Genomic DNA, 10,716 nt, shown 5'->3' on the forward strand with positions numbered 1-10,716 from the left:
TTGTTAGCAGGTTACTCTTACCTGGATCTCCTCAGTTTTCCTACTCAAGAAAATGGAAGATGTAATAAACCTCACTTCTCTCTTTCTCTCTGCCTCTCCTCTTCCCTCTCCTTCCCTGTTACCCCACCCCTGTTTCTTCCCTTCTCCTCCAGGAACCTTCTGCATCATTTCACTGTGCACCTGTGTGGCTGGGATCAACTTTGAGCTGTCACGCTACCCACGCTACCTGTACGGACTCCCCGACGACATCAGCCACGGCTACGGCTGGTCCATGTTCTGTGCGTGGGGGGGCCTGGGCCTCACGCTAATCTCGGGATTCTTCTGTACCTTGGCCCCTTCTGTCCAACCTGTCCCGAGGACCAACTGCCCAAAATCCAGACCCGAGAATGGGACAGTGTGCTAAAAAAACAAACTCATACACACACACACATATATATATATAAATATATATATATAATATACATATATACAACAAAACTAAATCAACATGATGCCAGTGCCAAGGTCGAGTTGAGTTGGCTCAGGCACCCGCATCTCGTCTGGACTTTGTGTCGCCTCATCACCGAGATGGGGAAGGCGTGCCCATCCTGTGGCTCTTCCATCAATTCTTAACTTTTGGCTTCCTGGTTTCTGGAAGACAGAGTGAACATCCCCATTCGAGGTCGTGTCCTGATTCCCGTCACTCACAAGGATGGGGTGGTGGGCTGGGAAGGGACGGTGCCTGGGGTCCAAAGCGGCACAGGTGTCAAGAAGGAAGTACCATCCACTGGGCCAACAGGAGGGGACACCACCCCATCACCGATCATCTCAACGAGAAACCCCGCCCTTAGTTCATAGAGTGAAACCAGATCTTTGAGGCCATTCACAGAACCACTTCTCCTGCTCGTCCTGTTCTGATTTCCTTCCAGCCCGACCAGTGACACACAAGGAGTGGAAGAGAAAACACACCCAGAAGGACGTTTCCTCTTCGCTACCAAACTTTCGGACCAAGTTTCAGAGGTGGGAAGGGGGAGAACACAACGTGCTGAGAGGCAAGACCTGCATCACTAACAGGACGCTTCAGTGGATGCTCAGAAAACCCAGTCTTACCTTCCAGCTGCCTTACACCCAGTTAAACAAGAGGCTGCCCTGCCCCAAACCCCACTCCCCAGGCAGATCGGAGCCTTGGAGTCATGCTGTGATGTGTGTGTGTGTGATGTGTATGTGTGCGTGTGTGTGTGTGACTACTTTGAGTGGTTTCCTTTTTTCTTTTCACCTTTTAAAATGGAAATATTACATTATGACTGTTGTCTATTATTTGTGGTGGTTCCATGGCCCAGGACGGAGGCCCCGAGACCTAGGATGCACCATAAGGGGCAGGCCTCCATGGGTGCTGGCTCTGCAGCTTCAATCCCTGGAGTGTGAGTGTGTGTATGTGTGTGGTGGGTGTTTTCTGAGTGGGGTTTTATCATTTGTGTTGCATTTTTCTGTTATTTTTAGTGCAGCTGAAATTCCCAGAGGGCAGAACCAAGAACAAAACCACTGGGCAGGCGACCCTGTGGTTCTTCACATCACAGCTCTGGGACACCACGGGATTTAGTCCTCTAATTTTGGAAGTTGAAGACACAGCTGGGCCCACAAGCCATGAGCGAAGAGGGACCACCGTGCAGGAGGGAGAAGGGATGTTATCTCTGTTGCTGTTGTCAAGTACGTATACCGAACAAGACCTTTCACTTCCCATCACGGAAGCTGTCCTTTGTCACTGGACATCCACCCCTCTCCTGGGGTGACCTCTGTACAGACGAATGGAAAAAGGGTCACACGCAGAGAGCACCTCCTTGTCTCATGGGCTCCCGTTTGTATGATATCGTGTACATTCACAGAGAACTCTTGACTCTTTCCAGCCTCCTTTCCCTCTTGATATTCAAGGCCATGAATCCCAAAAGAGCCGTCTTGGCGGCTAACACCCCAACAGAGGTGGCACCAGTCTGGCCCAGTGTCTCGGGCTCTGTGGAGCCAATTGGCACAGCAGGTGTTGGCGAGCTCTGGAGTCAGCCAGAGGGTGGTGAAGGCTGCGGGGACAGGAGTCTGCCGGAAGGAGCAGGCAGGAGCAGTTGGCGGTCACCTCAGTGACCCTTCAGGGCCTGGGCAGTCCTGGGGAGGCAAAGAGAGAACTCCCCAAGCTGCACCGCCACGGGTCAACCGTGTAGCCGAGAGTGCAGTTGCTCCGTGGCTGAGTCTGCTCTGGGAACTCTGCCACTCACTCAGCAGCCTTCCTTCCCGACCGTGGCCTCGGTTTCATCGACTTGCCTTCTAGCCCGTCTCCCCTCCAGTTCCTGCCTTTTCTCATCTCCCAACCATTTCCCTTCTCCCTCTCCCATCCACCAGGCTACAAGTCCCGCCTCTCTCCTCCTCTGCTCTTTTTGACCGTGTGTGTGTGTGTGTGTGTGTGTGTGTGTGTGTGTGTGTGTGTGTGTGTGCGCGCGCGCAGTTCACATCCGGATAGAACATCTGATGTGCGTGGATAGGTCTGAGTGTGGGTCTCTGTATGCGTGTATCTCTCTGGTGCATTTTGTGTACATTTGTGTCAATAGGTATCTGGGCGCAGGTGTGAGTGTACAACTCAAGACTTCCTTGCTCGCGAAACGGGCCAGCTTCTGCAGAAGTGCTCCCGTGTGAGTGCCCTGTGAGTGGGTGTGCCGGGGGATGGCTGGTGAGGAAATGCTGCTAGCTTCTACTTGCCTAAGGATTATTTTTAAAGCAAAGGATTTATTCTATGAGGACGGAGATAACTTTCAGGAAAACCCAGTTTTGCAATTGTTTCGGGAATTTTTTTAAAAGTTTTTCTTTTAAAAGTTAGGTTTCCCCCTTCAGGGGAAGGACGTGAGGAAAAGTGAGGAGAAGTATCTCAGTCTCAGAGGCCCTTGTCTTCCTTCCAAGTACCCTGACTGCCCTCCGACCAGCATCGAGAGGTGAGCATCCACGAGCATCTGTTTGGGGCAGAGAGTTTGTCTGTGACCAGATCCAGGTTTCAGCTGTTTCCCATTTGTAGGAAGATAGGGAAAGGAATTCCAAATAGGGCAATTTGCTATCAATCATTTGAACTTTTCTTAAGTAACTTTTCTTAAATAACCAGTACATCTCACCTCACTGACCTATTATTTATACCCTCTTTTTTCATCCTGTGCTTTCCATAAATAGATCATCCACTCTCTTCAGCTATTAATCTTTGTAACAGACCTTTAACACAGCCTGCTGCATCCCTTTGAAATGTTCCTGAAATGTTAGTGGGACTTCTAGGAAAGAAGGAAACCACCTGGGCTCAGTTCATCAGCAGCAGAGCCGGAGCTTGGAGCTGCTTTTCTGATTGTGGGGCCAGGCAGGTACAGACACACACTCCAGGTCTGATCCTGCTCAGGGCCAGTCAAAGCCCAGCCACACGGCCAGGATGACAAGTCCTGGCTGGCAGGAGAACGGCTCCAGCATGGGGGCTTGACCCCAGATGAAGACATGCCACTCGAGGCTGTTACTGAAGCTTTCATGCCGTGAGGGGTGAAGAAGACAAAAGAGACAGAGGAGAAGGGAGGAGGCTCAACCTGTTAGCCAGTTTGGGTCAGACTCTGCTAGCCCCAGATCAGAGCAGAACCCAACCTTCTGACGAGATCTAGGGTCAGCAGCCTCACCCACCAGCCCCTACACTCCCCCCTCCGCCAGGTCAAGTTCAAATTCCCTACAGATGTGAAGGCAAGATCTAGGACCATGTATGTGTTTCCAGCTTCATGCAAGTCGACCTTGAGCACGGGGCCTATTTCAGTTTTTATTTCCTCCCTTGCCCTATGACCCTGGGGATTCAGGGAAGGGAGGTATCTGCCTGGAAAGAGGTCCTATTTGTTTCTCTCTCTGTCTTGAGGGTTTTGGCTGCTTTTTCTGTTTTGTTTTTTTTTTTTTTTTTCCCTCTCCCTCTACTCACTTCCACTTTCCCTCTACATCAGCTTTGGTCAATTCAGATAGTTAAGCAATTTGTCTTTCGCGAGGCTCATACACTCCCAGCAGCCCCCTTCTTTGTCTGTTGTGGCTGTAAGTTTCATATGGAGTTCTGTGATCTCCTTGGCATCAGAGCATAAAAAAATTTAAAATGTATCTGTTTCAGCTTCAGTCCTTCTATAGGCCCCAGCCTTTCAGCAACTGCACCCTTTCAATTTCAGGGATCACAAAGTCACAATAACTCAAAGACTCAGTAACTCCACCAAATCAAGACAAAGCCTTCTTCTGTCCATGTTCATATGCAGCACCCTGGGTCCTGGTGCCCTTTTGGTGACTTCTCTTGTTGGGAGTGAGTGTTTTCACCTAGTGACACTTGCCTTTCCTTCAGTAAGGGAAGAAGACACTCTGAGTCTCTGAGCCCCATGTCTTAATATTTATCCGCAGTCATGATGAGAGGTCTAAAATGAAAGAGCCATGTGTCATTGTCCTGAGTTAGTGGGAGGACGTACTGCTTAGGTCTCCAGAGCTGCCCACCTGAGTCAGACTCAGAATAATGGAATCAAGTACATCACCCAGGGGCGTTTAGAATTGACTCTGTCTTCGCTTGGTTTATTCTGAGAGTGTTTATTAACTTATTTTCAAGTATCTGGGGGAATGGAGGAGGAAAAAGTACACTCTGGTCATCTTTGGTGTGATTTGCATGGGATGTTTGGTTGATTTGTGTAGCTAAAGTGAAGCTACTTTTCTGAAAACATCCTCTCTGCTCTAGGGACCAACCCTTCCAGTGGGCACATCCAGCCCTTTACAGGGACATCTGATGAGTCATAGTGAGAGTGATTTCACCACAGGGAGAAATAGTTGGTGCATAACAGCTGGGCTGGCCTCTGGGCTATCTTCCAGCTGGTGTACAACAGAGGAAGGGGACAGATTTCTAAACAATCCACCTGACTTGATGGACACAAAAGATTCTGGTGTCTCTCAATGCCGTCATCTTGGTGGGCTGTGTTTGCCCTCTTTCCATCTGATGCCTCAACGGTGCAAAATGTTTCTTTAACGTTATTATTAGTTCTTAGACTACATTATTATTGGCTGATTTTTTCCCCCACAGAATAATACATGCTCATTGTAGACAACTGGAAAAATAAAATACAAAAGGAGTATTCCTTTTAGAGTAGAAGACTGTTCATAATCCCATTGCCCTGAAGCATCATAATGGTCATAGCCCCAGTACTTCCCGTGTCAGTGGTTGTCTCTGGATTGGCAGCTGGGGCCAGGGATGCAGTCCACGACCACAGAACCACACTGGTCTGCGTGGAGTTGACCCTCTGTTCCCAGCAGCAGGAGCACAGGACTCTGCTGGGCCCCCAGAGGTAGCAAACAGGCCTTGGAAGAGGCTCAATGCCAGAGCTTAGGGGCAGGATAGAACAGAGCTAAAAGATTCCTACTTTGGGATTTCTTTTCTTTTTCTTTTTCTTTTTTTTTCTTGTTTTTCTATTTTTTTCTTTCTTTCTTTCTTCCTTTCTTCCTTTCTTCCTTTCTTTCCTTTCTTCCTTCCTTCCTTCCTTCCTTTCTTTCTTTCTTTCTTTCTTTCTTTCTTTCTTTCTTTCTTTCTTTCTTTCTTTCTTTCCTTCCTTCCTTCCTTCCTTCCTTCCTTCCTTCCTTCCTTCCTTCCTTCGAGTGCCATCTCAATTTAATTACAGGTGTAAGAGTACTGAAGCCAGAGTAACTCATTAATTAAGCTACGCTTGCATACCACAGTTACTGTAAATTTCATTTCCACTCTGCACTAAAATGATTTGTGACTCTGGGCACTGTGTATTCTCCATACTTGAACTTCCTCATTCACAAAATGAGGATAGTGTAACACTTTACCTCATGGTATATTAAGGGTGACAAAGAAATTGCAAAGCGATTTGCAAACATGAAGTGTCGTATAACTTAAGCACTGTTCAGAGTGTCCTGCAGCAGCCGAGCCCCCACTGAATGGGGTTCCTCCATATAGTGTCTGTGCCTCGCTGCAGAAAAGCTAATCTAGAGTGAGACGTCATCTTGGCCACTGAACAGGACTGTAATCTGCAGTTGAAGCAAGTGGAATTTTATGCTATCATTCAGGTTCGTCAGAGAAGTCAGCTCCTTAATTTACCCATTCTCAGGCTTGCTTCCTCTTGGCCAAAGCCAATTTTGCAAAGAGCACCCTTTATCCCCTCTTATCATTCCCAGAGGTGATGGAATGAATAAACCATATGGGGCAAATAGCATATACGAGCTAAAACACTTAACTATTAACCAAGGCACATGGTCGATGCCTTATCTATTTATTTATTTCTTTTACCATCCTCTTAACATCATTTCTCACTGTACGTGCCCAAGTGGTGGAAGCAAATCAGATTCTGAAACATTTTAATGGTCTTTTAAGTTTAAGAGGGGAATGAGTTTCAAGGAGCTAGGGTCTTCTTTCTCTTGTCAGTTGGTGAAGCAGACGGTTTCATCAAAAGCATATGGGTTCTTATAGGGAGTCCTTTGGATGGTGCATTCGCTAGATGTTCTGAGCATGAGCCTGTTCAGGGAAAAAACTGAATCCTAGGTTCTAAACAAGAAAAGAATGCACTTCCCAAAGGGTCTGCACATGTTCTGCTTTGCAGGGGGTCACCTTCGTGTTATGGTGAGACCTTCTCTAAGGGAAATCCAAGGCATTGCTCCCGAGACGGTTGGAGCCCAGCCAGGAGTGGGGGAGCCACACAACCACAGGGGGGCGTTTGTTCACTCTTGAGAAACAGAAAACTGGGGGTAAGCATGCGGGTTGCACAGCAGTAACTCAAACCTGGCCTTGCTTTGATGGACACCAGCTTCAGCAATGACAACTCCTTCTCTTCACTTCCAAGGACTGAGTATTGCTCCCTGGTGAACTCCCTCTGTCCTCCCCTGGCTACGTGTTTCCCCTCCTTCCCGGGTCGCCTCTAGACCCTTTCTAGCCTGAATGTATCCGTGTGTCTGTGTCGTTGTGCCGGTGATGATGCTTTTCACCTGAAGAGCTTTCCCCTCATTCATCCTCATCTCCCTTTCCCGTCTCCACCCACGGTGTGACTGTTTTGCTATTCAAGACTATGTAAAAATGTACAAATAAAAGTGGAAGCTGAAAATAAGGGGGAGGGAATTGAGACTAAACGATGCATTGATGTAGCCCTCAGTTTTCTGAGGACTTATGCGAACTGCCCTAAAATCCCGGCTCTGGGTGGGATTTGAAGGGAGGGAAGCCGTTGGCGCAGGAGTTTTTTTCTGGTTGTTTCTCTGACAGTCATGAGTGTCTGCTTGGAACTCTCTGTTTAAAAAGTGTTTTGCCTTTAAAGTAAAATGTGTTTTCCAAAAAGTGAAAGCACGTCATCTAAGTGTGAAGGGTGAAGGTAATCACACAGGTTGGCTCGGAGACCTGCTCCTGGGGTGGGCTTGGTAGTTTCGCAGCATGGCTCACTCAGAGCCTCGGGGGATCTTGTTACCTCACCATCTCTCTGCATCCTCTCAGCCAAACAGGGGGCGGGGGGGGGGCAGTTCCTGGGGCTCCTGGGGCACCAAGTCTCCTTGGCCTTTCTGCTGCTATTTTTAGAGAGGCTTCGAGCCCTGGCTGGCGTGTGCTTACTGCAGGAGGTGCATTTGAAGAGTTCCTCCCTGCTAACTCTCGCCCCACTCTTTCACTCCTCGGAAAGTAACCTCAAGCTAACAGCCAGTTTGTGCTCAGAGTCCAAAGCCTTTTATCTACCTTTTCATTCTCAGATGCCTTTCCCACCCACTTTGATGATCTCATTTTACTGTCGTTACTGACAGAGCTTTGCGGCGCTGGGGTAGGAGAAAGTGTCGGAGGAGATGCTGCGTGTGAATTATTCTGTGATCTGTGACTTGCTCTGCAAACCTGGCCTGTGCTGTCAGAAGCAGGGAGTCTGGCTAAGGGATTCTACCGAAACTGGAATGAAGAAAGCATGGGGTGGGGGTGGGGGGTGCGAGGGTAGAGGCAATGAGCAGCAGATGTAGGTTGGCAGTGGAGGTGAGATAAAGAAACCTTTTGGAAGGGGAAATGGGAGAATCACAGGGCATCCTCAGCACCGCAGCAGAGAAGGCTCCCCCAAAGGCAGGGCACCCATAAGAGAAAGTAGGAAAGAGGAACAGGGATAGGTAATCCTATAGTGCAAAGAGCTGCCTCTCCGGAGGACTGAGACTAGTTACCCGGGGGGTGGGGCGTGGGGTATTCAGACCAAGTTTGGCCAGTGGCCTAACCCCTCCTCCTCCATGGCACCTCAGTCCACACCTCTCTCCTTTCTGCTGGTCCACAGTGATCATCTCTGGGATCAGCTTCAGGAGGGTGATTTGAATCAGTGGTGTCCCACACAGCTATAATGCAAGCCGCATATGCAATGTTAAATATCCTAGTAGCCCCATTTTTAAAAGTCCAAAGAAACAGGGGAGATTTGTTTTAGTACCTATGTTAACCCAACATGTCAAAAATATTATCATTTCAACATGGAATCAATATAAAAATTACTCAGAAATTTTTTTTTTTAATGAAGTCTTCGAAATCAAATGTGAATTTTCCTCTTTTAAAACATCTCAATTTGGCCCAGCCACATTTCCAGTGCTCAATAACCACACATAGGCACTGGCTGCCATATAGAACAGCAAAGATTTAGATTCTTCATTAGGAGATGGAATGGGACCCCCCCCCCCCCCCGGCCATGAGTCATGCAGGTCTCACAGCTGATGGAAGTTAGAGGTTGGTGTTGGCCCCAAGTAGGAAGCACAGGACTGATGTCCAAGTTGCCGTCCTGGCCTCTGGAAGTTGTGCATCACCTGCTTAGAGGAGAGAACCACTGCTTGTCAAATACATGTCAGCCTGCCCCAGAGGGTCAGTGCTGCCCCTGGGCAGGGCCCCAGTGACCTGTCAAAGTTCTGGAGACCAAAGCAGGTCACTTTCTTCAGCTATGGGGACCCCCGTTTATCCCTTAACTAGACTCCCTTTATCTTAAGAGCAGAGAGAGGGGCAGATGGTCCATCTCTTTGTCAAGAATGATGATCTCTACCACCTCTTGTCCCTAGTCCAGTCACCTGCAAATAGCATCTCACCAATATTTGGAACTGTTTTCTCAATCCCTTACTTTCCCTAAATGCTAGAAGGGGATATGCTGGAAAGAGCAGTGACCACAGGCTGACTGGGTCTCCTAGGAGGTGGCAGTGACAAGCTCTGTCCCTTACACTGGGACTCAGTCCTCGATTGCCCACCTCTCCGCTCTGCCCAGAGACCTTCTTTAGATTTGAAGAAACCTCTTTGGGCTGAGAGAGGTGGGGAGTGGAGACAAGGAGCGAGATCTTAGTGCAGAGAACAGAATAAAATTCAAGCACGCAACCCCTGGGCATTCTCAAAGCATTTCAAAGAGCCAATACGACAGGGTTTGTTTCATTTAAAATAGCGTGTTCTGAGCCCTGTGTCACTGAGATTTTTGTTTGAGCTGATTTGGTGAGTATGTTTTATATATGGTCATTAGATGGGAACTGTAGCCAACAAGACTCTCAAGCACCTGGAGAGTTTATGGTCCACCAGATTATTGCTCAGTCAATATAAATTTATTTACCTTTAATTTGCATAGTGCTTTCTGATTGGTTAGACGAGGAGTGATGTGTATTGCAGGATTCCAACACCGCCTCTGCCCTTGGAGGTAGCAATTCCTATGGTTATTGGTGCTAAAAATAAATTAAATATTATGTTAATTTGTTCTGATCCGATGTGAATAAATGTGTTGTTTAATCTTAACAAGAATGCTACATCTTTTCAGATCTATTGTACTGTCTGTTCCTTCTCATAATTAATTAATTACAGGAAAGGTGATCCAAACCAGATCTTGAAACTACTGTGCTATTCTGAGAGGTGAATTTCACAGGGAAGGGGGTGGGATGAAAAGGGAAATTGCCAGGTTCCTGTGACTTGGCCAGGACTGAGGAAGCAGAGAGCATTTGGGGACTTTACTGACACTGACTGCATCTTGCAATTTTCTATTTCAAATTGGCAGAAATATTGTATTTCCATCGGTTGAAGAAAAAAAAGTGTCTGGTAAATAATTAAATGACTTGTTCATGGAAAAAATAAAAATAAATAATCTGTCAGTTGTGGAATGTAAACTGATTAAACAATTAAATAAAGAAGATCATGTTGTGTGTTTTAAGCCATGGTGTCTGCTTGGGGAAGAGGGGTAGACACTGCAATATTTGATGGAGAATAATATTTTTCCCACAGGTTTTGTACAGAAAAACAATGGAACAACTTTTATGTAGATAACGGACTGAAAACTCTCATCCTGAAGGAAATAGTAACTATTTCAAGTGTGTGTAAGCCAAGGGTACATGCTTTTTGAGTTAGGGGCGGGGGGAATGGAGAGGGATTCAGAAGAGAAAAACAAGGAACTATTGTTCTTTTTCTCCTGGTATTGGCATTCGTAACTTTTTTTTTCTTTAAAGGCTTTAAAAGATGCTGGAATTAATGGTTATATTCTAACCCCACAACCTACTTCTTAGCTATCAGGAAGGAGAGACATTTCTCTCACACTCTTCATCATCTCTGTCCCTACCTTAGAATCCCAGTTCCTTTCCACGCCTGTGCCTTTGGAAGGTTCTTGGATCACGCCCAGGGAAGGACATCTAGGGGAAAAGGGAAGGTGGTGGAAGGGTGGCATTTTTTAAAGGATACTGTCAATCAGCATCTTTTAAGCCAAAGAA

The 10,716-nt window shown here is 47.2% G+C and overlaps 1 protein-coding gene across 3 annotated transcripts in view; it reads left to right on the forward strand.

Moving 5' to 3' along the window:
• TMEM178B (transmembrane protein 178B) overlaps positions 1–10,166 on the forward strand; it is a 338,156-nt gene extending 327,990 nt beyond the window's left edge. The window contains exons 4-5 of one of the 3 annotated variants that reach the window (XR_004321309.1): positions 153–999; positions 1,480–1,567. Coding sequence is in view for 2 of the 3 variants with exons in the window: in XM_032483512.1 (XP_032339403.1) it covers positions 1,480–1,769 (290 nt within the window). In the remaining variant the exon portion in view is untranslated. Of the gene's footprint in view, positions 1–152 lie in introns of all 3 variants that reach the window. The other 2 variants (XM_032483512.1, XM_006185356.3) reach the window with 2 other exon arrangements.
• Positions 10,167–10,716: the final 550 nt, after the last annotated feature.

Source organism: Camelus ferus, chromosome 7 (genome assembly GCF_009834535.1).
Source record: "Camelus ferus isolate YT-003-E chromosome 7, BCGSAC_Cfer_1.0, whole genome shotgun sequence".
Lineage (NCBI taxonomy): Eukaryota > Metazoa > Chordata > Mammalia > Artiodactyla > Camelidae > Camelus > Camelus ferus.